The sequence below is a fragment of the Arachis ipaensis genome, chromosome B3, assembly GCF_059453495.1.
Source record: "Arachis ipaensis isolate K30076 ecotype BB chromosome B3, ASM5945349v1, whole genome shotgun sequence".
NCBI classification, from domain to species: Eukaryota; Viridiplantae; Streptophyta; class Magnoliopsida; order Fabales; family Fabaceae; genus Arachis; species Arachis ipaensis.
The window spans coordinates 115,788-140,531 of NC_142438.1; the positions used below are offsets into that span (position 1 = coordinate 115,788).

The following is a 24,744-nucleotide window of genomic DNA, read 5'->3' on the forward strand; positions in this document are numbered from 1 at the left end:
TATTTAAATATAAATATATAATAAATTAATTTTAATAATTAATTTTAGTACATATTTTTTTAAAGTCAATAATAACAGAAATTTAAGTGACAAACACACGGTCGCGTCTCAATTAATTAATAATTGATACTCATCTTCATCAGTGCAGCTTACATTTTCGCTTCCACTTAAGCAAGTTATTGAGAAACTAGTTTAATTTATTCCCTAATAACACCGAATTAGCATAACATAATAAAACATGATATTCATTCATAATATATAGTGAAAATTCATACGAAGAGGCAGACGCCACATGGGTTGATTATGGTCGATCAATACACAACATTGAAATGCTATGGAGATGGTGATTTTGGATTATGACGGTCATTAGCCCCTGTAGGTGGGTAGTCATGCAGTTCCAACAACCCCATCCTCTCAGTATTAACGGCTGAACTACTTCTTGTCTCCTCCAAGTCTCTTTCTCTGATGATGACAACTTCCTGTGCATTATTATTTCAATATTGTTATCTAAGAAACGATGCATGCCTATATAATTAATAAGTAGTATACATGGTGGTGGTCTTAATTTAACTTACTCGTTGTAGGTTAACGTTGTGGTTGTTGATATTCTCCACCGCCAATAAAGCAGCATCAACTTGGGGACCTTTATGCATAATAAGGCTTTGGGTTCCTGTTTGTGGAAGCAACCATACAAAATTACAAATGTATATAGGAGAAGGGAGCTAGAATTATATGATAGTTTTGAATTTACTTGTGATAGGGACTGCTCTCGTCAAGCATATCAGATGACAGAGCCCTACTAGAACAACAACAGAGAACAAGCGAATCATTGTGGTGCCTTTCATCATCATCATCGTCGTTAATATTGTAGCTTAGCACATTATGCACTACTTCCTTATAATGGATGGATATATATATATAACACACACTACTTAGTCTAGGTTCGTTAAGTTACGTTTGCTTGCTACTAAGCTAGTACTCCCTATTTATACATGTAGATTTGTATCAGATTTTGTTATTTATATTTATGGAAATTAAAATAAAGTGGATGATGGGAAAAAGCAATTATATATCATATCATATGCATTGCAAGGAAAACTCCAAAAGGTGGTAGGAACCCGTCATTTCTTGGAAGAGGATGGGAGAGTAGGGGAAAGATTTTGTTCTGTTAGGTGATGGACTTCTTAATTAATAGTACAAATTAGGAGGTTAATATTTTTATTAATTGAGTAAACTATTATTTTAGTTTTTAATGTTTGAATTTTAATTTAGTTTCTAACGTTCTATTTTTGTTATAAATAATTTTAAATAGGTCAATGTGGTTTTGTCGTTAAATTTGACACTAATCGTAGGATGAGTGACGTGAACGTTAATAATATTACTAATTAAATTATATCTTTTTTTATGTGTTAGAAAATAAAAACTAAAACTTTTTTGTGACATTTTTTCTCTTTTTTTTTTACAAAACTTTATATCTTAATAATCAATAATCATTAACGCTTTAAAATTAAAAGAAAAACTTTTATATTAGTGATCGTTGATAGATCAATTTTACTTATATACCAAAATCGAATATTATTGGTTCTTTAATATGCAAATTAGTTGTTTCAAATTTAATGATAGGATAATATTGAATCCATTTAAAATTTTTTTGAAATTGAAATAGAACGTTTAAAACGTTAGAGACCAAATTAAAATTTAGTCAAATATTAAAAACTAAAATAATACTTTATTTTTATTAATATTAATAAATATTTTATATCACTAATGTTTCATTTTTATCTCATTAGAATTTAAAATTTAAAATTTAAATAAAAATATCTTCTTTAATTAAATATTAATAAAAAATAATAATTTTTTTGTTGATCATATGACATTATTATTATTATTATTATTATTATTATTATTATTATTATTATTATTATTATTATTATTATTATTATAAAGTGGCAACGAAAATGCGAAGTGGAACGTGACACGAGAGTTGTCGGGGACGGGTGATAACAACCCAATATGCCACACTATTAACACTAGCCAGTAGAAAATATATGCAAAGTCAACAATTGAAGCTCTAGTAAAAGTAAAGAATAATGATAGGTACTAACCAAAGAATTAACTCACTCTTCACTAGTCTTCATTCTGGTGGTCACAATTGAATGTTATTATGTTATTGCATTGCTAGTGGGAGCAACACTTTTCTACACTACCACAATTCAATCAAACATCTATTTAATTCCTCGTTAAATCTAGAAAGAACCTGTTCAAACTTCAAAGTAATTCAGATTAGGCATAATGACAAATTTACTCGAGAGAGAGGGCCGGGCTCTGCATATGCCACTTTTGTGATTGAACATCTAACCCAAGATAAAAGGCAAGAATAGAGAAAAATATCAATTTGGTGCTACTCCAATAAACATTACACATTCCCCCCTGCTTTTTCTTCCATGTGCTCTGTCTTTAACAATTGAGTAGATACATTTAGCACTTGGCAATAACCAACATACATATTATAAGAGTTTCAAGTGTATGTTTGACCCTAGAAAGTAGAAACTAGTTAAATTAAATAAACTTGCACACTCTCAGGTCTCAGCTCCAATATGGTGGGTCATTATTTCATTGTTAATAAAATCGGATTTGGATGATGGTAAATTACCTTGTTTGATTTCCAAAAATATTAGAGGAATAATGAGAAATATAGTCAAGCTTATTCTCAAGTGGTGCGCTCTCTTATATTGCACTAGAAGTCTAGCAAGTACTCATTGTTGTTAGACGAAAAAAAAAATAATTCTGTAAGTAATATTACATGTTGACGAAACTCGAAAGTTATTTAATTTCAAACTAGTAATATAAACGCACGTGGAGTTGTGGGATAGAAAATGAAAGGCAAATGGGTTATGGGCTCAAAGGAAAGGGTAGGTGGTTACGTTTGTAAATAAAAACAAAGTTATTGCCTTATTGGGGAGGTGGAAGCGTGGAGGACAAGTGTTTTGCTTGCTTGCTTTTTTGAATGTCCACACATTATTATTACTTTTGGAAACCAAATACCAGATTCAACTTCTGGGATGGAATTTCATGTGCATACACTTTCTTTTCTTTTGAAAACGAAATGGGTACTTCCAGACAAATAGAGCTGCTAATTCAACCAAGAAAAGTCACAATAACCAGGTAAAATTTATCGTGCGGTTTGATTCCCACTTTTTAATTCTTTTTCTCAATCAATTTTCGGTTTATCACTTAATTTTTGTATGAATATATACCGGGAAAGTGTGGACTGGGCTTTTCGAAGCATGTGTAGCCCAATGCTCCAATGGGGATACGTTTGAATATTTGATGAAGCATACACGGCTGGTAATGACCCTAACCAAAAGTCCAAAACCACAAAGACATCCCTTTTTCCCCTGAGAAACATTCCATGCACTAGTTTAGCTATACTTCCAGGGCACATTTTTACATTGCAAAGAGATATGGTTTTCTACTTTTCTTGGTTAATTGGTTGGAGTCATGTTTAAGTTAATCCAATATTAAATATTATTCTAAGGTTGAAGTCACTTTAAATAAGACTCTTGTTGAAAATAGTTGCTTTGGCTATACAGTTCGCTTCATTATTTATATCTTCTTTGAATTAAAATAATAATAACACTTCAATTTTAATTTATAATATTCTTAATCTATTTTGTCAAACTTTACTCTGAAATATTATTATCACGTATTTGTCTATTTATCAAAAAGAGAGCATACAAACAATTATTTTTGTATAGCATCTCCTTTCTTCAAATTGTATATAACTCAACAAAAAAGACATTACAAACTTTAACTTTTTGCAATACAACCCTTTAATCAACAACTATCAAAATTACGGAAAAATATATCCAAAATTTTTCAAACCATTAGAAGTAAAAAAAATTAACATCATTCAATTTAATGGACTCGATAGGAAGAAGAGTCTAGTGCAAATCGAGAGAGGAAGAGAACAAAGCTGAATGGATTGAAAAGATACTAAGCAACTTTTTTGCTGAGCTACAAATCAAATTGACCTATTAGTAGTACTCTAAGAATTATATGGACTAAATAAGTAATTTTCATGCTTCTCTAAATTCACCAGATAATCGAATAAAAAAGAAAAAAAAGAAAAGCATCTCCAAGAGTCCAAGACTAAGATCTTGATAAAGCTAGTATTGTAAGTCCAAATAATCAGAATATAATCCAAGCAATGTCCAAATCTCTGGAATTGAAAAAGTTCTATAAACAATAAAGAACAATTTTAGGATTAAGTTGATACCAATGACAAGTATTCAATTGAGCTAAATCATAAACAAATCTAAACCCTGCCGTACATTACGAGAACTTGAACTTCTATAGAATATGAAGTCGTCAGACCCACAATCAATTATCATGTCCATCCCAATCTAACTTTTTTTAATCAACCAACTATATCAACTACTAGCTGAATAAAGTTTAGAGATAATCGAGTGTCAAATTCAATTAGGTCTCTCTCCACCTTGTAAGTTCGGGTTATACCCGTTTAAGTGCTATCTAACCTCTTCTAGAATAAGAGAGAAAATATCTTGAAGTTCCCATTGATCACTCTGTCAAATATCTCTAATAGTCAAATCAAAATCATAAATATACACAAAAGAAAGATCCTTAGCAATTAGACTCTCAAGACACCACTTATCAAACTAGAAATACGAAGGATCGATACACCAAGAGAAACCATCCTTGAGGACTCCAAAGACCTTAGAAATACTTTTCCAAACATGAGAGGCATTACTTGAGAGAGATCCATCTAAAGCTCCATTGTTCCTCAAGTACTTTGTCTTCATAAGAGCAACCCTAGGTTTGTCTTGACAGTAAAATAATTGCCAAACAAGCTTTTTAAGTAAGGATATATTAGTACAAGCATGATCTCTAACACCTAGATTACCAAATTTTATGGGAGTGATCACTTTCTTTCAGTTAATTAAAGAAAAATTTTTACCATCCACTTTATCCTTTCAGAAAAATTATCGTATCATAGAGAATAATTTATCACAAACTCAGTTTGGGAAGAGATACCTGCATATGATAAATTGGGATGGATACCGTGATAGAATTGATTAAGCAAAATCTGTCAGTTTTATTGAGAAGTCTATCTTTTCAGTTTTCACTTAGCTAATCTGCCTCTAACCATCCCAATCACCAAATGAAAAAAGATTCCACTAGTATGAGAATAATTGAGATTTACACGCAATTATCTACTTAAGTCTAGAACAAATATGATGGAAGAAACTCCAACAAAGACATTTCATCTACAAACAAACATATTTTTAGATCATATAACTTTTGGACTTATCAAAGTTGATTTTCATTTCTGAGGCCTTACAAAAAGTGTATAGAAAATGTATCACCATTTGAATCTGAATCTTAGAAGCCAAATAGAAATGAAGCAAATCATTTAGAAACATTAAGTGAGAGAACTTCAGGCCAGTCCTAAAAACTAAAACTAGCTTTCATATATCCTCTTCCACCTTATGAGAAAGAGAATGTATAGGGAGCCAATAGAGTATCTATACAATGTGTACAATGGGATATAGAGATGTTCGATTCAGTAAGATATCATATGTTTATTGTTCCTGGTATCCGGATGGTTATTCTGGATAGTATGAGTGTATTGTGTTTGAAAAATTAATAGTATTTTATCTTGGATGTTCATTTTTTAACTCATATTAGTTCAAATAAATAGCTCATTGTACACATTGTACAAATACTCTATTGACTCCCTAGCGGGGCTCTAGGAGAAATATAGCAAGTAAGTCTCTCCATATAAAGCACAAATAAATAGGGAGACATTGGATCGTCTTATCTCGTCTTATCTCAATTTCCTTATAGGTGCAAAACTCCCCAATCTATTTTCATTCCACAAAATAGAAAAGATAAAGCGCAAACACAAGACATAATCAAACTAACGATGTTCATAAGAAAATCAAAAGCAATAAGAGTACTTTCTAGAAATCTCCAATCCACTCTATCGTAAGCTTTTTCAAGATCAAATTTAAAAGAAAAATATATTTCTTAAGTTTTGTATGTTTCATGAGGAGAAGAACATCTTGTGCCACAATGCTATTCTCAAGAGTACCTCGCCTTGAAATGAAACTACTCTGAAGCGGCTAACAATATCTGTCAAAAAAGATTTTAGTCGGCCAACTAGAACTTTGATGATAATTTTATAAATAATATTATACAAACTAATAGGCCTGAAATTTTTCATGAAAGTTAGAGCCTTCACTTTAAGAATAAGAGCAATCAGAGTTTTCATGATTATAGGGTTCAAAAAAGATCACTAGAAAAAGTCCTTCTGACAATATTCCAAATCTCACTGTCAAGTGTGCACTATTTCTTAATATTCTTTGAAAGGAAAAAAAAAACCTTAAAAACCATCCGGACCAGAAATCTTGAAAGAATTCATAATGAAGACTGCTAACTTCACCTCTACAAAGAAGACCGGTGTAATAAGCATAGCCCCCAACTTCGACTCAGAAAGGATATAGGAACGTCCATTAAACAATCAATTTCGATCTCTTCAATTATGCCAAAGAGATTCTTATAGAATGTGAGAGTCTCATGATGGAGAAGATCTGAATTAGTAGGACAAAAACAACCCTTAATATAAAGATCATGAACTTTGTTATGATTTTTGCATACCAAAATTTGCAGATAAAAAATTTTTGTATCTATACTTCTGATATCAAAAGAGCTCTTTTTGTAACAATAGTCTTTTATAGTATTTTCTTAACCCAGCTTTTTTTATTTTTAAAAATATAATATCAGTAATTTTTAATTACCTTTGAATTTGATAAATCTGTCTTTTCAACTTCTTCTTTCTTAGAAAAATGTTACTAAAAACTTTAAAAATTAAATTCCAAAAAAAAATTGTTACACTAGTTTCAATCTCTTAATAATTTCACCAACTTAATTTTAAACTTTATTAATAACCTATTTATAAAAAGGATGAATTGTTCATATAGTCTGAAATCTAAAAAAAAAAATGAGAACTCTGTACTCTAAAAGTTCCATTATTACAAACTACATCAAGACAATAATCTAAGTGTAATTTACTCAAGATCTTAAAATAACCCTTAAAAAAATATAGATAGCCAAGCCTCATTAGCAATCTCCCTATCAAATCTCTTAACTAAATTCCTTCCATTATGAACTCTTAATTAAAGTGTCTAATGTAAAAAATAAAAAATAAAAAAATAAAAAATAAAAAATAAAAATCTAAAATACTGTTTCGAATAATTCCTCTAATATTAAATTGTACCTTTGGGGGTTCCTCTAGTTGACAGTTGCCAAGTAATGAAAAGGCAGAATGAGTCAATTACATACAATGTTTCCATCTTAGAATCCACATAAATAGTTTAAATGTGTTGTGTTAATTATACACAATTAAAGTCTTTAAGGGGGAATATATATATATATATATATATACACTAAAAAGTTGAACGTGCCAATTAGAGGTGTGCATAGGTATGGTGAAATCGGGTTTGATGTGATCCAGACTCGACCCGAAATATGTAACGGGCCCATTTTTGAGACCCGAATCCGACTCTAGACCCGATGAAACCTATACTCTTTCGGGCCACAACTATACCAGGTGAAAACCGGACCGTTAACATTATATTACCTTGATATCTTCTTGTAAGTTAGCATGTAAAAATATCCAAATTTCCAAGACTCCAACCATTATTTGACATGGTAAAATTCACTTAGAAAAATATAACAAGAACCAACTCTTCTCTAAAATTAAAGCATAACCATAATCAATACTAATATTGTCTAATAACACCAAATATTTAAATCAATACAAATAACACAATATTATGCATTAGTCTAAAGTCTTATGCATTTTAAATATAAAACATTAACTTATAGTCTTATATATAATGACTAATAACACAAAATATTAAGGTTTACAATACTTAAATTCCACATAATAATAGCCATCATCCATCACTAATAATACAAAATATTTATTGTGTATGGTGACCGGGCCACCAGGTCGATTTCGGGTGACCCGAGCTATGGTTCGGACCCGACCCGAAATAATGACCAGGTCTATTTTTGAGACCCTTACCCACCTCTAGACCCGATGAAATCACACCAAATTAATTCCTAAAGTATTCGGGACCAGGCCGGGTCTTCGAGTCGGGCCGGACCATGCTCACCCCTAGTGCCAATCCCCATCAAATTATTTGTCAGATACATAATATTAAATGTGTTTAAGTAACTCTAAACCGACCAAGCGGCAACCCCAAGCATTATGAAGAGCAAACTTTAATCATCTAAAGTTACAATTGACTTGTACGTTTTAGTATTAATCTTAGTTTAATTAAATTAAAAATATATATTTAAATAGATTCTTTAAAAATTCTGTATAGGATGTTTTTGTTTTCAAAAAAATTTTATTAAACAAAAATTGTTAAATATTATAAAAATAAAATATATAAATCTTAAAAATTTATTTGTTCAAACAAAAACAACAAATTTGATTACGATAAAAATTTATATATCCTATTTTATAAAATTTAAAAATTTTAATATAATAATTTTTTTGGAAACAAAAATCTTCAATATAAATTTTTTTAAAAATCTATGAAGATATATACTCTTAAATTAAAATCTCTCTCAGGCTTAAATTAAAGTCTATGAAACTGGTTGACCTCTAGGACCGCAAGATTCCAAACTTTGTGCACCCACGGGCCACGGCACCTTTTTCCTCCCTTACGTGTGCCATTCACTGAGCGGGACACGTGTCCATGGCCTTTGTGGAACGCAGTTTGTTAAAGCAACTCAACTGATAGCGGAGTGATGCATGGATGACCACCACGTGTCCTAATATCGACACGTCTTCAAAATTAAAAATGTTGATTATTATAATCTATCTGTTTTTCTCAATATCTGTAAAAAATAAAATGAGTGGGTTTGCATATTTCGTGCCTCTCTATCAGTATTGAGACTTTATAGGATACATCAATCTTTTTCTTTTTGCTCCTTTATCTATAGATTAGCATAGGATGATTACTGGGTTAAACTTTATCCCAGTCACCCTCAGAAACTTCCCACTTTGCTCCTTTCTTTTTTTTAATATTATTTTATGTATCTTAATCTAACCCTCTTTTTCTCTTTTCCGTCTACTATTTTGATTTTTGACAAATTTGCTTCCAAACCACACATGTCCATCAGTTGCGCTATTGATTCTTGTTGTCAACATCAACATATACAAGCAAACTTCGTAGAAATAACAGATGGATATTTTTTAAAAGTAAATAAACTAAAAATTTTCGTGTGTGTTTGAATATCATTAAATAATTAAAAATATTTTTTAATTGTTTTTTAAAATTTTAGTATGTTTAACAAATTTGTTTAGTAATAAAAGTTAGAAACATCAGAAAAATATCATTTTTAAAAAATTACAATTCTTTTTTTAAATATTTTAAAAAAGTTTTAACATGATAAAATAAATAAAAAATACTTTTATATATATTATTATATCTAAACATAATAATAGACTAAAAAGTGTTTTATATAAAATATTTAAATTTCAAATCACTTTTATTTTTCAATTTTTTTAAATTATTAAAAGTTCATCTAAACAGTTCTTAATCCCTTTAAATAATTTAATTTGAATAATACTAAAGAATTATTTTTTTTCAACTAACATCATCTAATTTTTAAAAAATTATTTTATTTGTTTTAAATTTTAAATTTTAAATTATAAATTTGTAACTCTATATTCTAAATTATAAATTTAAAAATTGATTAATATTGACTAACTAAAAGTTGATTCTTATATTTTTTCACTTAATTTATCATTAATTCTATTTTCATACTAATAATAGTATATTCCCCTTCTCCTCCCATTACCTAGCTAATTAATAAAGGGCAATTTTTTTCTACCTTTTTTTGAAAAATCCAAATGAAGTTCTCAACTTCTCATTGAATGAAGTTACGATGCAAATCACAGGTTCGTTTGAATTTTAAGGGTACAAATCAATTTGATTATAAATCATCTAACAATATTACGTTTTTCCAAATTTGATTCGTGTAATTTAACATTTGTTTCTTTTAGATTTCATATGATGAAATCTGAATGTTTTTTTTTTTTTACCAAAATGAAATCTGAATGTTAGCATTATAAAATAAATAAATGTCCATAATGTCAACAAAATATCAAAGAGAAAGAAAAGGCAACCCCTTATTTAATTTAATTTGCAATTTTTGTCTTTTTTTTTATTCTTGTCCAGATGTGGATGCAACAATTTGGCATTGTTTGGTTGGAAGATATTATCTAGCGTGGGACCAATGAGATGTTTCCACGATAACAAAAAAATTGGGTTAGCGTCGATGAAGTCGAAGAGAGAGTTGAATAGAAAAAGAATAAAATAAGAATAATGTTTTTCTTTAACACTTAGTTAGTTAAAACTTATATTTAGGATTTTTTATTTAAATAAATAAAATAAAAATAATAATTATCAAAATAAATAATTTAAAAAAAATATTTACCGATTTACGTTTTCTATTTATATCTCGTTTATACTACAAACGAGATAAATTGCATGTATTTCATTTACAGTGTAAACGAAATATGACACGTCAGCTGAAATATGGTTATATCGTTTACAGTGTAAATGAAATAGACCCTTATCTCGTTTACACTGTAAACGAGATAAGGCCGAACGGCGCCTATAAGTACAAGTCCTTTATAGCATGTTCCTGGACTCTATTTTAATTTAGTCAAACTCTTTCTCCCCTCTTTTTACCCCTTTTCAACTATATTTGCGATCGATACGGTGATGGCACGACAGACGGAGAACGACGGGGACATCAACAGACTAAACGAGACGTCGTATTACGCCGGGGCGGCTGACTTCGAGGTTAGTTAGGAAGAACGACCATGACTCGGTGCTCTCGAAGATAACCAATAGGCCGTCTTGTGGGGTGATGTGGCGTCTCAGATTAGTTAGGAAGAACGACCATGACTCGGTACTCTCAGACTCCACAATGGCAAAAGCAATAGGCAGGATGTTGCTATTCCCATATTGCGCCACCGCAATAAGCAACACACCACCATACCTGCCATACAGATGTGTACCATCTACGGAGACAAAGGACTTGCAATGCTTGAAGGCCTCGACACATGACGGGAAAGACCAAAATACCTTGTCGAACATACTGCAGTCACATACCAAAAGGTGTCCATCGTAGAACGGTTTAACGCGTAGGTCACAAATGGTACCAGGAAAACAGCTCTGCAGTGCCTGAAGCAACTTCGAAACTTTATTGTACGACTCTTCCCAATCCCCACATATTTGTGCAATTGCCTTCTGCTTGGCCATCCACACCTTTCTGTAGGATGGTTTGAAGTGATAGCTTGCTTGAACCGCACCTTGTAAAATCGAAATGCTTACAAAGGGGTTGGACTGAATCAACGGCAAGATGATCCTGCAGATCAGATTGCTGTCTAACTGACGATGGTTTTGAGACATGGTGGGTGTTAAACAACTGTGCACTCCACCCACCCTCCAAACCTCCCTGAACATAACAAAGTAAGATTGCTTCAGCCATGTCGTACACCTACTTAGTATATCGTATAGAAGTAATGGAAAGCACAAGTAAACTTAAGTTTACCAGTATTCGAGATTCTGTCGAAAGACCACACGGAGGCTCAATTGACACCCATTATCAGCTTGACGGCATTGCACATGGTACTTTAACCGGTTCGATTCGATCACCCGGTGCTCCGCACTCATCCGAATACTGTAGTTCTTCACACCCTGAAGCACTGCCTCTCAGCTTCTAAACTTGTGGCCGACCCGAAACTCTACACCACCGTTTAGGTTGTAATTATCTTCACCCATGTCAATAAACAGAGCCCTCTTCACCCGTGTCAGGAAACGGAGCCCTCTTCACCCGTTTGAGCTGACGTGTCATATCTCGTTTACACTGTAAACGAGATATATGTAATTTTATCTCGTTTATAGTGTAAACGAGATACGAATGAGAAACACAAATAAGTAAATATTTTTTAAATTATTTATTTCGATAATTATTACTTTTATTTTATTTATTTAAATAAAAAATTTCTTATATTTATATTTGTAAATATTTTATACATAAAATATATATTTTATATTCATATTTTTTAAAATTTATATACATAAATTAATAAAATAATAATTTAATATTATACTGACTAAATAATTACAAAAAAAAATACTAAAAATTATCGACACTAAAAGTTTTTTATAAAATAATAATTAAACAAAAGGAAATGATGACATGGCTGAAGGGTTGGAGTTAGAGGAAAAGGGAGGGAGTGAGTGAGTGGAAGGAATAGAAAATTAGAAATAGTGGCCACAAGAACTTGTGGCCGAGAATGGAGACCCAATGGTGACGTGGCACCCTCTTCTCGTTTAAACGGATCAAAATCCAACTCCTCCTGCCTCCATTCCATTCTCAATTGCCAAACTTCTTTTTCTCTCTCCCTCTGCCAAACCCAAACTCCAAAATAACCAACTAACGAACCAAACTGCTACAACTGCTCTAGCCAATAACATGATGATGGTGGATAACAAGGACCCTGCAATTACTCTCTTTGGGAAGAAGATTCCCTTTCCCGGTGAAGCTGCTCTCAATGCCGCGGAATTAGAGGATGATGAGGTGGACAAACAAGTAGGACACAAGGTGTGTGCACCCACCCCTTTCATACTTCTTGTCTTGACAATTGCAAAATTGAAAATTCACTATCATATTTCCTTTTTTCATTTAACTGCAAATTGTAGCTGCTTTCAGCTCACCTTTTTCTCAACCACTGCAAATAGAACTACATCTTTTTTAATAAATAAAAGAATTTTCTGTTTTGAAAGTTTAGCGTGCAATTCGTCATTTTCGTAATGACTGAAATTAAACAACCTACTGAATTTTAATTGTTTGAATAATCCGATTCGTTCTTCTCCTTACCACACACAATTGTTTTCAATAAAAAAAAGAAGGGAGAAACAGAACAAAACTGATTGGTGCTGGTTCCACCCCAGTTGTTTCATTTTATGACCGACTGCAAAGGACCTAATGTTCTTTTTTGTAACTTGGTCTTAGCGATGAATGAATATATATATTTTACTGTTTTGTGATTCTTAAATTAAACCACCTTATTAGTTTTCCCTTGATCTTATTGCTATTGGTACCATGATGGCATCTCTATGGTGTTATTTGAATAATGAAGAAAAAACATGTTTGTTTTACAAAAATATTAGGATGATGGAGCTGATGAAGTTACTGAGAAAAAGAAAGAGGCTGATCCTTCTCGAAATGGAAATGCAGAGATCAATAAAAGAAAGGATTGGGGTGTTCAGAACCCAAAAACACCATCCATAGAGGAAGAAAGTGCAAAAATAAAGAAGGAGCAAAGCGATGCAGAGCAAGAGAAGGCAGTGAAGAAGCCGGATAAAGTGCTTCCATGTCCGCGCTGCAATAGCATGGACACCAAGTTCTGCTACTACAACAACTACAACGTCAACCAGCCGCGCTACTTCTGCAAGGCGTGCCAAAGATACTGGACTGCAGGCGGCACCATGAGGAACGTGCCGGTTGGGGCAGGCAGGAGAAAGAACAAGAACAGCGCCAGCGCCTCCCACTATCGCCACATCAACATCTCTGATGGGACCTTGAAATCCAGTGGCAGAGTCCTCAGCTTTGGATTGGATACACCACCACCACCCATATGTGATTCCATGGCGTCTGTCCTCAACGGTTTTCATGGAATTGAGGATCAAAGTGGAGAAAATGGCGATGACTGCTCGAGTGCATCTTCCATTACCATGGAGGAAACAGGAAAAACCGCATCCCAAGAGCCTTTAGCACAAAGCCCTCCCCAAGTCCCATGCATTCCTAGTGTTCCTTGGCCTTATCCCTGGAATTCTGCTCTGTGTCCTCCTGGATTTCCCATTTCATTCTACCCGGCGCCTCTTTGGAATTGGAATGTTCCGTGGTTCCCCTCACATCCATCTACTCCAAACTCTCCAACTCTAGGGAAGCACTCCAGGGATGATGGTGATGATGACACTGTCAAGCAAGACTATAGGCGAAAGGAAGAACCTCCAAGGCAGAGAAATGGGTGTGTTTTGGTTCCCAAAACTTTAAGAATTGATGATCCAAGTGAAGCTGCAAAGAGTTCTATATGGGCAACTCTAGGAATCAAGAATGAATGTGTCATTGGGGGTGGAATGTTTAAGGCTTTCCGATCAAACAAGGAAGAGAAGAATAAAGTGGTTGAAACCTCGCCAGTGTTGCTGGCTAACCCTGCAGCCTTGTCTAGATCCCTTCATTTTCATGAGAACTCCTGAATTAGCAATCCTTTGAATTTTGCTTATCTTGTACAGTGCCTGAGGATAGAGGCAGTGACCATTTTTCAGCTCTGAGCATTCATTAGATTGGACTGTCAAGGGAAAGTTGGTAGTCTCTGATTTCCTCAGTGCAAGTGGAGGGAGCAGGAGTTTTTGTTTTCCCTTTTCATGTGGCACTATGAACAGCTTCCCGCCTTTCTTTTTTACGTGCCTAGTTTTCTGTGCTTGAGTTAATGTACATAAAGATATATATATATATATATATGTGTGTGTGTGTGTGAAATTACTGGCTAGAGATAGAAAAAGATCTTTGCTATGTATAAAAATCAAGAGGCAATGTGTTTTTCAGTTTTTCTTATGCAAAGGGATTGTTATACATGTTGTTGCTTCTTTATAGAAAAAGTAGCAATTTTTTTGTTAATACGTAATACTTAATAGTTCCCCAACTGTCATGGGAAGAGGTATCTGCTTTTCTCAAAAAAGATGAGATAAAAATCTTGAGTCCAGAACTAGAATATAGCCACATAAAACACGACGATAGAGACCTAGAGTAGTGGATACTCCTGTTGTCATAGTCATAACTCATAACTCGTGATTCTTCTGAATTTGAAACTAGAAAAACATAAGCATTTTGCTTTTGTTGCTTGTTTTTATCCTTAGAAGTTATTTCCATAGATGCAAAGAAACACTGATCATAGAGTGGGAACCTTGGAATGGAGACCCACATTGGGGAATTAAGAGGATAAGCTTGAATCTAAAATATGCCATTGCCAGCTACCTCTACCTCTGTCTGCACCAAAAGGTTCTAAGCATACAATTAACATCAAATCTGGGCCCCTAAAATATATACATTCACAATATCAGATCAAATTTAAATGTTCAAAAGTAGAATTAAGTTAAAAAGATTAAAGATCAGTCCGAACCCATTTCCACTCATTTATGTGGATTTTTTCGAGTTTTGGCAGTTTCAAATCCTATTATTAAACATTTTTATGTGTTACGATTGTTTAAACATTTTTTTACAAAAATATTATTTGTACACCAAAATCAGCCATTAATATATTTGTGTATAAATACATATGTGGTTTAATTTATTTTTAACATGTACTTATATTCCAACATATATTTTATACTGATGGATGATTTTAGTAGCTGATTTTTATGTACACATAGCAGAGTCGTATTTTTTATTCATTTGTAATTTTGTTGGTTCCTTCACATCTCTTGTTCCCATGTTTTTTTTACCATCATACTCACCTTAGAAGAAATTGAACAACCTATTTGTCTTCTTTGTTTTTTTATATTGGATTAGTTTTTTCGTATCCTTTTTACTTTGTCAACTAATTTTTTGTTTGATTCAAGTGTGGGATTTAAAAAATATATATATATTTTTTGAAGAAATTGAATTCATTTCTGAAGGTTTTTAATATAATTTAAAATTGTATTTCGAATTAAAGGCTTTAAAATTTTACAATAGGTTAAAAATTAGCTATAGTTTCATGAGGCCTTAAAACTGTCACTAATTCAAAGAAAACCTCAACAAAAATAAAAATTTGAAAAACTAATTCAGATGAAATTTAAACGACTATTTTAACCATTTACAAAAAAAATATATATGATAATATATATATGTGCAGGGATTCTGAAAATTATATATATTATTAAAAGAAAACTTTCCATATTTTATTATTAAAAGTGTATATGAGACACAGAGACATTGGCAATGAAATTAAAATATATACTCACAGCAATTGAAATGATATTAAAATATGCGAAATATCCACTTTACACCAAAACCAACCCAACCCAACATGTCCTAGAAGAAGAAAACACCAGCTAGATATTTTGAGAGGTTGAATCTAACGCAAGCCACACTTTGTGAATAACATGAATTGGTATGGGACCCTTAGATGCGAAAAAATGAATCCTTTTCCTCTTGCCATTGCGCTATTTGTTACTTTTTGGCTCTTTCCACCCATTTCCTTTTTTTCTGCCTTTCTTCCCTTTTCCAAAAGAAAGCAACCTTTGTTTTCATTTCCTCCAGATGTCCATGCCAATTTTCAATTATGATAGTTCGTTGGAAGTTAGCATCATCATCAATTCTAGCCATAATAACTAATTAAAATAGTAGCTTCTTGCAAATTTCATATTTCACATAGGACTGGCAATGAGTAGGATAGGATAGGGTTTAAACTCTACCCTAATCCTACTCGTCAGTTGAAATTTTTTTTAAAATTTTACCGTATTCTACCTGTGGGTTGAGAATCTCTCAATTTTAACCCTACTCATACTCTAAAGTTCTAAACCCTACCCGTAGAAACATAAAAAATTTTTCAAACAAATATAAAATTCAACAATTCCAAATTTCATATATATTAATAAAATAAAAAATAAAAACTAAGTTCAAATTAAAATTAAAAATAATAAAATTTTAAAGAAATCCAACATAAAATTATAAATAATATGATCATCAACTAGTTTATGGTTATTTCAAATTTTTATAAAAGTAAGATTGTGAGTTCAAAACTCACTTTATTCACTACATACATAATTTTTACATATATATATTATATAATATATTAGGGGTGCGAATAGGGTAGGGTAGGATATATCCTATCCTACCCGCAGATAAATTTGCACCATATTTTACTCTCTCCGCAGTAAATAGAATAGACAACCCTATCCGAACGAATTTGTCTAAATTAAATACGATAGAATATATATTGTCAACCCTAATTCCATACCCTTCATTGCAAACTACTACTTGCAAATATATCAAGAATATTCTTTATTCTTATTTCCCAATTCTAATTAATGACAATTAATTTTTTGATTTTATATACGGTCCTGCTATGTTACCAACAGTATATTTGCCAATTCTTATTTATAATTGTATTTTATAAAACTATTTTCGTGGATGTGTCTAATAAAAATGTCTTTTTTATTACTGTATTTAATAGAAATGTCTTTATAAATATTTTCTGGATGTATCTTTTTATATATGTATTTAAAATATAATAATTAATTATTATTGGCAATAAATTGACAGATAATATGTTAGTATCCTATACTTTTCCTTTTATATATCTCAATTCCCTAAAATGATGTTTGGATTATGGTAAACATTGATTAGAATGGACAAAGTGCTTCATTCATAGTTATCAAATCCGATTCTGATTAGTCGAACCAAAAACCGATTACTCGATTATTAATTTAAGTTGTGTTATTATTTAAATCGGTTAAACTTAATAAACCTCATAAAAACTGGTCAAACCTTATTACAAGTGGTTAAAAATAATCTGGTTAAATTAAAAAATATATATTATTTTCTATAGATAATATTTTTTATTAAATATATTATATAAATAAAATTAAATTATATTTATAAATTTTAAAAATAATATTTTATTAATTATAATATATTTTTATTTTTTTAATTTTTTTATAAATATTTAAAGAATATAATAAATATAAACTAATTGATAAATTATTAAAATTTAAAAATAATAATTAATTTAATATAAAATAAAATTAAAAGAATATTTATTATAAAAATAAAAAAAATAAAATATTATATAATTATTTAATTATGACAATCAACCAATTTAACTTATGATCTATGGTTTGAATTAATAATCCAGTAACTCAATTGTGTAGATCACTTATTTGCTTCCGATAACTATGACTTCATGCTTTAGACCAAGACCACCACTCATTTGCAAAATTGGCCCCACTACTAGTTTTCTTCCATTGGCCGGATGTGCTTAACACTTTAATTGCATTATGAGGTTTGACAAGAGCAGGTGTTAAGCCACTTTCACCTTCCTCTTTTCCATCAACTCTGCATTATAATATGGCGAATTTTACGGTGCTTATAATTTGGTGTCTAACTTTTGTCTAACTTACTTTTTATAACAATTTTTAAATATTTAATAATTATTTATTTTTATACTTTTAAAATTAAATATTAATTTTTAACCCTTTTTAGTAAGTTAGGCAAATACTTCTAGACACTATAGCAATCATCTTATAATATTAACTACTGTGTAAAGAGTAAAGCAGAATCACTTTGGCCAAGGGACACGGTTTTGGAAGCAAAACCACTTATAAAGTCGACTTATTAGAAAAGCAAAAGCAATTGCTGCTTCAATTCCATTGTCAACCTCAATGGATACGGACTCAGCTTCCCACTAAAGAGTCCTACAATTAAATTACTCTTAAATTATTTGAATATAACATATAGTGGATGAGCCACAAATTAAAGTTGTTTATATATTGAACAGGCTTGGTGCCTATGCTACGCATCAACATGTTATTCGATGGAAATTGACTTTTCTCATATCTTCATTTTCTTTTGTTGGGAATTTACTGTTCAGTAACACTTGTAGTTCAACAACTTATTTCCAGTTTCGGGGAAACATCTCTTGCCATTTATATCATCAAATCCCACTATGATTTTGAGGAATCTTATTTGAATGTCATAAAATAAATGTGCATTTGACACCAACAGAAATCAAGATAAATAAAAAGAGTTCATGTTCTAGAACAGAAGTTACCCCAAATTTTGAGAGTGATAAACTGAGTATTAATAACAAAGAATTTGATGAATTGGATGTTCAATGAAACTCCACCAAATTACATTTATCCTAGTAATGGTAAGAAAGTCAAAATCTTAGCTTCCCTCCTTTTCTTTTTCACTTCATAAAAAGAAGGCTAAATGGAGTGTGAAGGATAAAGATGGCAATAGGTGTCAGGTTTAGGTGCCAAGTCTTGGTTTAAACTTTTCTAAGAATATCTATCACTAGTTGATTATGTCTAAACTCTATATATATCAGATATCTCAGTGTAATTCACACAATAATAATAATTAAGAGACAAATTATAATTTCTTTTAATACAGTTCAGTTTTTCTGCATTACTTGTGTTATTCATCTTTCAGTATTCTCACATGGTATTAAGAGCTTCAAGTTGATCCATAGCCTTAGTAATTTTCACCACCAGCAACAACAACAAATTGTTTCTGACTCCTGTTCCAGTTAAACTAGATGATACCAACTTTGTTACTTGGCAGCAATTGGTTCTTTTTTCTCAATTTGCATCTGATGCCAAATTCTAAATCTCTGCCAACCCCTGTGATCTCCTCATTAAAACTTGTATCACAAGGCTCTTCACCATTTGAAAATCCAGAATTTTACAGGTCTATAGTTAGAGGCTTACAGTATGCAACTCTCAGACATACAAAAATTATATTTGCTGTAAACCGTGTCAGTCAATTCATACAGAATCCAATTGAACATCATGGGTGTGCTGTCAAAGCAATTAAGCTTTCCTAAAAATATCTCTCACTAGCTGATTATGTTCAAACTCTATATATATCAGATATCTCAGTGTAATTTACACAATAATAGTCAAGAGACAAATTTAATTACAATTTCTTTCAACATAATTTAGTTTATTTGCATTACTTCTGTTATTTATCTTTCAATATTCTCACAAAGGCGTATCAAAAAAAAAAAAAAGGAGAATAATATGTTAGTTGAAAAAAGCAATATTTTTTGTTTTTGTGTATTCTTTTTTTTTTTTTTCGTCTCTCTTTTTACATCAAGAGATAGAAAACTGTCAATAAAAACATGATGAGATAGACACAACACACAATTTAATATGTTCAATTCATACAGAATTGGGGGATCCACATTTATGTGAAATAGAAAAAGGTAGAACACACAACAAGTGAAGAACTATCAAAGAATAATAAATAGAGAGATAACCGGCAAGGGAATTAAAGATTGGTAAATTAGATTAATAATTATATGACTGAAATAGGGTAACTTGAAATCTTCACTCGAACAAAATTGTTAACCATTCTTAGTTCCTTGCCAAATATGACAGAAGGTAGATATATTTTTTTCGATTGTAGATTAAAGTTTTTGACCATAAAATGGGGGAAGAATTTAAAGACTCGACTATAAAAATAGTTGAGCTTACAATGGAACACCAAAAAATTACTGAAAAAACTAACTGTCTAAAAGAGCTCGCTATAAAGAACAACAGAAAGTGTATAAAATACTGAATCGACAACAAGACTCAAATCAAAGACACTATAGAAAGCCAAAGACAAGTTTCTCAACTGTAGAACTTCTCTCGCTCACATCTTAAAATGAAATTCTACTTTTAACTCTGTGTGGCTTTTTTCTTTCTACATCTCCTAATGATTTACCTTATGTCTTTTATATCATTATTTTCATTCGGATTCTCTCTAATGTAATTCATCACAGTCTCGTCACTGCTACAAATCAGATTGAGTTGAGATCCTAATATTCAAGTTTAATAGTTTCACTTCCAAACTCGTCATTTTCACCACTTTCACTGGAACCCCTCCATCTAAGCCTACCTCGCTTCCTTTTTTCATAGCTTCTTCTCTAATTTTCTATTTCGTTCTTCTCTCTTCGTTTGTGTCCTTCTTATGCTTTGTTCTTCCACTTCTGACACAATTCCTTTTCTTCAGTTGTTTCTTTTTTTATTGTCTGGTCTTATTTTTTCCTGATTTAGTCTTGTAAAGAAGCATTTTTTTTTCTTCTTCACATCACACTTTTTCATACTTCTCATCCTCACTTATAGTAATCTTCTCTTTCGAATACTAGGTTAACAAGTACTTATTCTAAAAAAATCTTCAACATCCGGTAGATACATAGGATTCGAGACCGAATTATTTTCTACATCACCATTAATTAGCCTTTTTAATGTTAATCGCACCGTTCATCTCATACTCCTTGATTATGTCACATTAAAAGGCCAATCGATTTTTTTCAATAACTTCTTATGTTGTTCTGTATATACTTTAATTATATCTTCATATGTTAAAGTAAAGGTGAATAAAATTAATTCCGCTTTAAATTTCATGAGAATCTAATTAACTAGAAGTGCTATAACAGTTGATGGATATATCGTTAATAAAAAAAAGTTTATTATCTTAATTTGATTGTCTTGAAAAAAAAAAAGCAAAATAAAGAAGATGAATCTGACTGAATTACATAAATGATAAAACAAAGTGACATTCAGAGTTTCAAAGCTTTTCTATGCATGCTGGTGTAATGCTTTCATTTAGTTGCAACTTACCATGATTGTCTTAAGGGAGCATCATAGAACTCGCCTACGTATATGTATTGTTTCAAATTGGAAAGCAAAGTAACTATCAAAATTATGTGATATACACATTACAATTGCCCTTCTCGCAGGGAAGCCTATATATATATATTGACTTGTAACTTGAACGTAAATTACAACCAGCCTTAAGTTTCATGTGTCGAACATTTCTTCTTGCTTGAAATGACATACAGATTTTCTTTTTTTCTTTTTCCTGTATCTATGTGAAATGTATTTAGCTGAGACCATATGTATCTGCATTTTCGTTATGAAGTGCTTCTGAATATGAATGTCATGCATATTACTTGTTCTTGTAGGGAAATCACAGATATAGAAGCACATTCTTTGGCTCATAGGGAGCAAACTCTTTGTGATTATATTAGAGTGATGTTAGTGAGGTTAAGGAAGATAAATAAGAAATAGTATTCCATTAAAAATATGAAAGGGCTCTCAATACATCGTAGTAGTAGTAGTTGGTCTGTACAATGAAAAGAAAGGAGAGGAAGAATTAGTTGGAAGAGAGGGTTTGAACAATGGTATTGTGCCAAGGGTCAGAGATGTGCTGCAAGAGGTTGTCAAAGGGGCCTTTGCCAGTGACGTTGTGCTGAACAATAAAACCCAAGAAGGCGAGCATAGCCAAGCGGCCATTGGCAAGCTCCTTCTCCTTGGCCTCAAGAGTGGGGGCGAAGTTGAGGGGGTTGAAGATGCCACCAGGGTAGCCGACCTCGTTGGGGGGGAGGCTGTACTGCTTGAAGATGGGGTCTTGGTTCACACTCCCAGGGTTCTTGATGTCCTGCCATCTCCTGATCTCAACGTAATGGAAGAGTATGAACTCTATCACAAACAGGGTCGACGAAGACGCGAAGTACTCCTCCTTCCCTGCGTCGTACCATTTCGGAACATTTATGATCCCTATGCTCGTGAACACCTCCGGCAGCAGCATCCCTGCCACCCCCAGCATCGCCCACCTCCCGTTCACCAGCTCTGCCTGTACGAACCACTTCAGGTTCTCTGGGTCCTCTGCTAGCCCCAACGGGTCGAATCCATTGTCTCCCGGAAGACTTCATCACAACCAACCATAATTCATTAACATTACATAATTCATGTAATCAAAATATTAACAATAATAGTCTTTATTGTATACCTGCCATTCAGATAAGCTGGAGAGGCCAAGCCAGGCAACCACTCTCCTTTCTTGGCTTCCACCTTGAAAGAAGGAGATCTCAATGGCCTAAACGACACCTCCCTGTTGAGTCTGCCAGATGAGCCAGACAGGAACCTTGCCTTGGAAGAAGGGCATGGCCTCAATAGAGTCGCTGAAGCCTGCGTTGTTACAGTCGCCATCTCGCTCTGCTGATATCAAAACAAGCAAGGAATGTGTTTTCTTTTGTTAAGTGGATGGCCCTCATTTCTATTGAATTCATGTGGTTCTTGTTCGTCCTTTCTCTTCCACCGTTGCCTCCCAGGATATTTCGATCCCACGGTTCACGTGCGCTCTGGCTTATCGTTTTATCTCGCTTCTTATATCCGCAAATCCATTACTCCCTTCTTGTTGGCTGCCTTTAGATTCTGTGGGACCACACACTCCCACTCCTTCAAATATCTTAATATCATCAACCACCAATCCATGCCACACACCTGGCTTCCTCACAATTACGCTCTACCTATCAACATATGGATAATTCCAAACCATTATTAAAACTCCAATTTTATAATCTAATCTATCATTATTCCTGTTGCTTCTCTTTGAATTTATCTTAACATATACTTTACTCTTGTGTCATTTTCTTAACAATTTTAAGACATCAATTTATTCAAATGCCAACATATGCTAGAATTTTTTTAAATACTGTCAATTGAAAAAAATTTCATTAAAATATTTTTTTTTGTCGATTACATAAACTAAAAACGAAAGTCAAATATAAAGTACATGGTGTATTTTTTCTTGGGCCTAGTATTTGGAGTAGCTACTAACTTGGGTAAGGCTCAAATATAGTTGCGCACGGAAAAAGACAAGGCACCTAAGATTTCAATTGCACAGAAAATATATAAAAGAATCATCCCAGCCCGGTAATAACATGAGCCCACTCCCATGCCCATTGCCAACTCTACTTGTTAAAAATGGGGCCTTACGCCCGATCATATACATTCGGAGGCTTCCATGGATGATAAAATCTTAGTGCCTCTAAGAATGACATCTTGGACCGTCAAAAAAAGATTTGGATCCTCTCAATTTTGGATTTTATTTTAAAGAGTAAAATGTAGAGGTGGTAAACGAGCCTAAATCTGCCGGACTAGCCGGCATAACCGGCTAAAAAAGGTGGATTGGGTTAAAAAATTATGACCACCAAAGAACAAAAGTCCGACTAACCCTCACCGCTTAAACAGCGGATTTTGGCGGGGTGGGACGAACTTCTCCGCCGGGCTTAGTTTTTTTTTTTTTACAAGGGATTATTTTTGTAATTTTTTTGTTAAAATTCAACTTTTCCCAATCCAACTTACAAGAGTATCAAGATGAAAATTGAGTATTTTGGATTATGTTTATATTACTTTTGAGACTATTTATAATTATGTTTTGGATGAAAATTTGGTTTATAATTATGTTTAATAGATATTTATAATTACAAAGACTTTAATGTGAATATAAAAAATATAATTTTTTTATACCTTAAAAAAAAAAGATCTTTGGTGAGCTTAGCCCGCCAACCCGCAGTTAGGCGGGGCAGAGTGGGATTCTAGGACCGCCTCACTATACGGGGCGGGGCGGGCTTCTGGCAAAGCAGGACGGGGCTAGTTTTCCCGCTTACCACCCCTAGTAAAGTGTAATTTCTTACTATTTATTTCATAAGTGGGACCAAGAGAAAATATAAGAGAGAAAACATTGTAAGAGATCACATTTTACCAAGGTTACGAGAATCGAACCGATTATTGAACCGGTCAAGTAACTGGTTCAATAGTTTAATGGTTCAACCGTGGTCGAACCGATTTCGTTAAATATAAAATAAAATTATTAAAAATACAATATTAATCTTTTAAAATTTAAATTCAATCATTCATATAATAATAAAATTTAAAATTTCATAACCCATCCACTAAATAAACTATATCTCATCTCATCATTAAAATTCTACATTCGAATTCAAACATCAAAATTTATATCTAAAAAAAATCATGGCATAAAATACTATATTCATATTCAATCAACAATCACCAACATCAA

General features: G+C 32.3%; 4 protein-coding genes across 4 annotated transcripts; 1 reads left to right on the top strand and 3 right to left on the bottom strand.

The window, feature by feature from the left end:
• Positions 1–965, bottom strand: LOC107634157 (uncharacterized). Its single transcript, XM_016337732.3, has 3 exons — positions 752–965; positions 576–670; positions 1–479 (listed from the first exon to the last, which is right to left on the bottom strand). The coding sequence occupies exons 1-3, from the start codon at positions 852–854 to the stop codon at positions 333–335; spliced, it is 345 nt and encodes a 114-aa protein (XP_016193218.1). The 5' UTR covers positions 855–965; the 3' UTR covers positions 1–332.
• A 9,906-nt stretch (positions 966–10,871) lies between these two features.
• LOC107632447 (uncharacterized) lies at positions 10,872–11,789 on the bottom strand. The gene is made up of 2 exons (XM_016336126.1): positions 11,668–11,789; positions 10,872–11,571 (listed from the first exon to the last, which is right to left on the bottom strand). The coding sequence occupies exons 1-2, from the start codon at positions 11,787–11,789 to the stop codon at positions 10,872–10,874; spliced, it is 822 nt and encodes a 273-aa protein (XP_016191612.1).
• Positions 11,790–12,368: 579 nt separating this feature from the next.
• LOC107629495 (cyclic dof factor 1) lies at positions 12,369–14,759 on the top strand. Its single transcript, XM_016332306.3, has 2 exons — positions 12,369–12,723; positions 13,293–14,759. Exons 1-2 carry the CDS (start codon positions 12,595–12,597, stop codon positions 14,379–14,381), a joined length of 1,218 nt encoding a protein of 405 aa, XP_016187792.1. The 5' UTR covers positions 12,369–12,594; the 3' UTR covers positions 14,382–14,759.
• A 7,178-nt stretch (positions 14,760–21,937) lies between these two features.
• Positions 21,938–23,022, bottom strand: LHCA4 (light-harvesting chlorophyll-protein complex I subunit A4). The gene is made up of 2 exons (XM_016332305.3): positions 22,669–23,022; positions 21,938–22,585 (listed from the first exon to the last, which is right to left on the bottom strand). Exons 1-2 carry the CDS (start codon positions 22,866–22,868, stop codon positions 22,033–22,035), a joined length of 753 nt encoding a protein of 250 aa, XP_016187791.1. The 5' UTR covers positions 22,869–23,022; the 3' UTR covers positions 21,938–22,032.
• Positions 23,023–24,744: the final 1,722 nt, after the last annotated feature.

Bases quoted from the DNA above. Each gene is read 5' to 3' on its own strand.
- LOC107634157 (XM_016337732.3), bottom strand. From the start codon at position 854: ATGATGATGATGAAAGGCACCACAATGATTCGCTTGTTCTCTGTTGTT. The intron at 671-751 runs GTAAATTCAAAA...TTCCACAAACAG, and splicing joins GAGAGCAGTCCCTATCACAA to GAACCCAAAGCCTTATTATG. The intron at 480-575 runs GTAAGTTAAATT...AATAATGCACAG, and splicing joins ACAACGTTAACCTACAACGA to GAAGTTGTCATCATCAGAGA.
- LOC107632447 (XM_016336126.1), bottom strand. From the start codon at position 11,789: ATGAGTGCGGAGCACCGGGTGATCGAATCGAACCGGTTAAAGTACCAT. The intron at 11,572-11,667 runs GTAAACTTAAGT...TGTTATGTTCAG, and splicing joins CGACAGAATCTCGAATACTG to GGAGGTTTGGAGGGTGGGTG.
- LOC107629495 (XM_016332306.3), top strand. From the start codon at position 12,595: ATGATGATGGTGGATAACAAGGACCCTGCAATTACTCTCTTTGGGAAG. The intron at 12,724-13,292 runs GTGTGTGCACCC...CAAAAATATTAG, and splicing joins ACAAACAAGTAGGACACAAG to GATGATGGAGCTGATGAAGT.
- LHCA4 (XM_016332305.3), bottom strand. From the start codon at position 22,868: ATGGCGACTGTAACAACGCAGGCTTCAGCGACTCTATTGAGGCCATGC. The intron at 22,586-22,668 runs GTATACAATAAA...GTTGTGATGAAG, and splicing joins CCAGCTTATCTGAATGGCAG to TCTTCCGGGAGACAATGGAT.